This window comes from Frankliniella occidentalis, unplaced genomic scaffold (genome assembly GCF_000697945.3).
Source record: "Frankliniella occidentalis isolate FOCC.00 unplaced genomic scaffold, Focc_3.1 Scaffold448, whole genome shotgun sequence".
NCBI classification, from domain to species: Eukaryota; Metazoa; Arthropoda; class Insecta; order Thysanoptera; family Thripidae; genus Frankliniella; species Frankliniella occidentalis.
The window spans coordinates 15,220-16,750 of record NW_026267567.1 but is presented as its reverse complement, the minus strand read 5'-3'; the positions used below and the strand labels follow the sequence as shown (position 1 = coordinate 16,750).

General features: G+C 49.6%; 1 protein-coding gene across 1 annotated transcript; it reads left to right on the top strand.

Annotated features, from left to right (window-relative positions):
- Nucleotides 1-816: 816 nt before the first annotated feature.
- On the top strand, nucleotides 817-1,298 carry LOC127751357 (uncharacterized; the record flags this gene model as incomplete). Its single annotated transcript, XM_052274816.1, has 1 exon — nucleotides 817-1,298. A coding segment is annotated over exon 1 (482 nt), but the record flags the coding sequence as incomplete, so codon positions are not given.
- Between the last annotated feature and the right edge of the window lie 233 nt (nucleotides 1,299-1,531).

Here is a 1,531-nt window from a genome sequence, read left to right as displayed (position 1 = left end):
GCAGAGTGCATTTTTAAGGGGCCTTATGGCGTGGGGCGAACCAACATTTACCTGGTTTTGCACAATGAGCATTTTTATGCCATTTTGTTTCCCTGCGCTGCATTCGATTACAACCATGAGTGCAAAAAATGTGTCAAATTTTTTAACCATAAAGAGGACCACCGCTGTGAAGGGTCGTGTTGGAGGTGTTTTGGGGAAAACGCCCACGACGACTCCGTTTTGCCACTCCAGCGTTGTAACCGATGTCGTCACTATTTCGCTGGTGATGAATGTCTAGCCAATCACCAGACATTGGAGCTCCCTGGCTCTCGCTTCACAAAATGTGACACATTTAAATTCTGTGAGGGGTGCAAAAAAAGCTACAAAGTAGGAAAAAATCCCCACCTTTGCAATTGGGTTTATTGCAAGTATTGCAAAGAAAACGTGAAGGAGGGGCACCTGTGCTACATTCAGCCGTGGGGTGAAAAAGAAAGGAAGAGGGGATGGAAATATATTTCTATCTTCTGGGACAGTGAGACCGTTCAGGAGAAGGCGGTGCCCGGGCTCACCAACACTTACGAGCACGTACCCAACCTGTTGGTTTCACAGGCGGTGTGCGACGAGTGCTCACACATAGAGCAGAACGATTATTTCTGTGCTGTGTGTAAGACTCGCCAGCAAGTGTTCCACAACTTGGACAACCCCGATCTGAGTGTCATGGGGCAATTTATTGACTACCTGAGGTCATTCCCTGCCAAACACGCACTCCTGCTGGTCGCACACAACTGCCGCTCGTTTGATGGCCCCCTCCTTCTCCAGGAACTCATAGCCAGAAAAATGGGGGTTGAACCTGTGCTCCAGGGTGGCAAAATCATAAGCATGAAGGTGGGCAACTGGAAATTCATAGACTCACTCATGTTTATGCCAATGCCACTCAGTGCAATGCCTAAATCCTTTGGGTTGACAGAACTCAAGAAAGGCTACATGCCTTTTCTGGCTAACAAGCCTGAGTTCTACAAATACGAGGGGCCCATGTTGGACAAGGCCTACTATTGTGTCTCCACAATGAAGGCGCCAGCAGCAAGGGAGTTCAATAAATGGCACGACGAGCAAGTTGAAAAGAATTACGTTTTTAATTTCAGACGTGAACTTTTCGACTACTGCATTTCGGACGTGACCATACTCCGACAGGCTTGTCCGGCGTTCAGGAAGCAGTTTCAGGAGGTGGCGGGTTTCGACCCGATGTTCAACTGCATGACGCTCAGCTCTGCCTGTATGGCTGCGTTCCGCAGGAACTTCCTGAAAAAAAGACACAATTGGTATAGTTCCAGCTGGGGGTTACCACGGTCGTGGCAAGCAATCACACATGGCACTCAAATGGTTGGACTACGAGGCCCACCGCCTGGGAAAGAAAATTAAGACCATTCATACTGACCGTGAGGTGAGAGTGTTGGGTCGCCCCGTGGACGGGTACGTCGAGCTGCCTCTTCAAGCTGGAGGGGTAGAGCGGCGTATCTATCAGTTCCACGGGTGCTACTGGCACCAGTGTCCT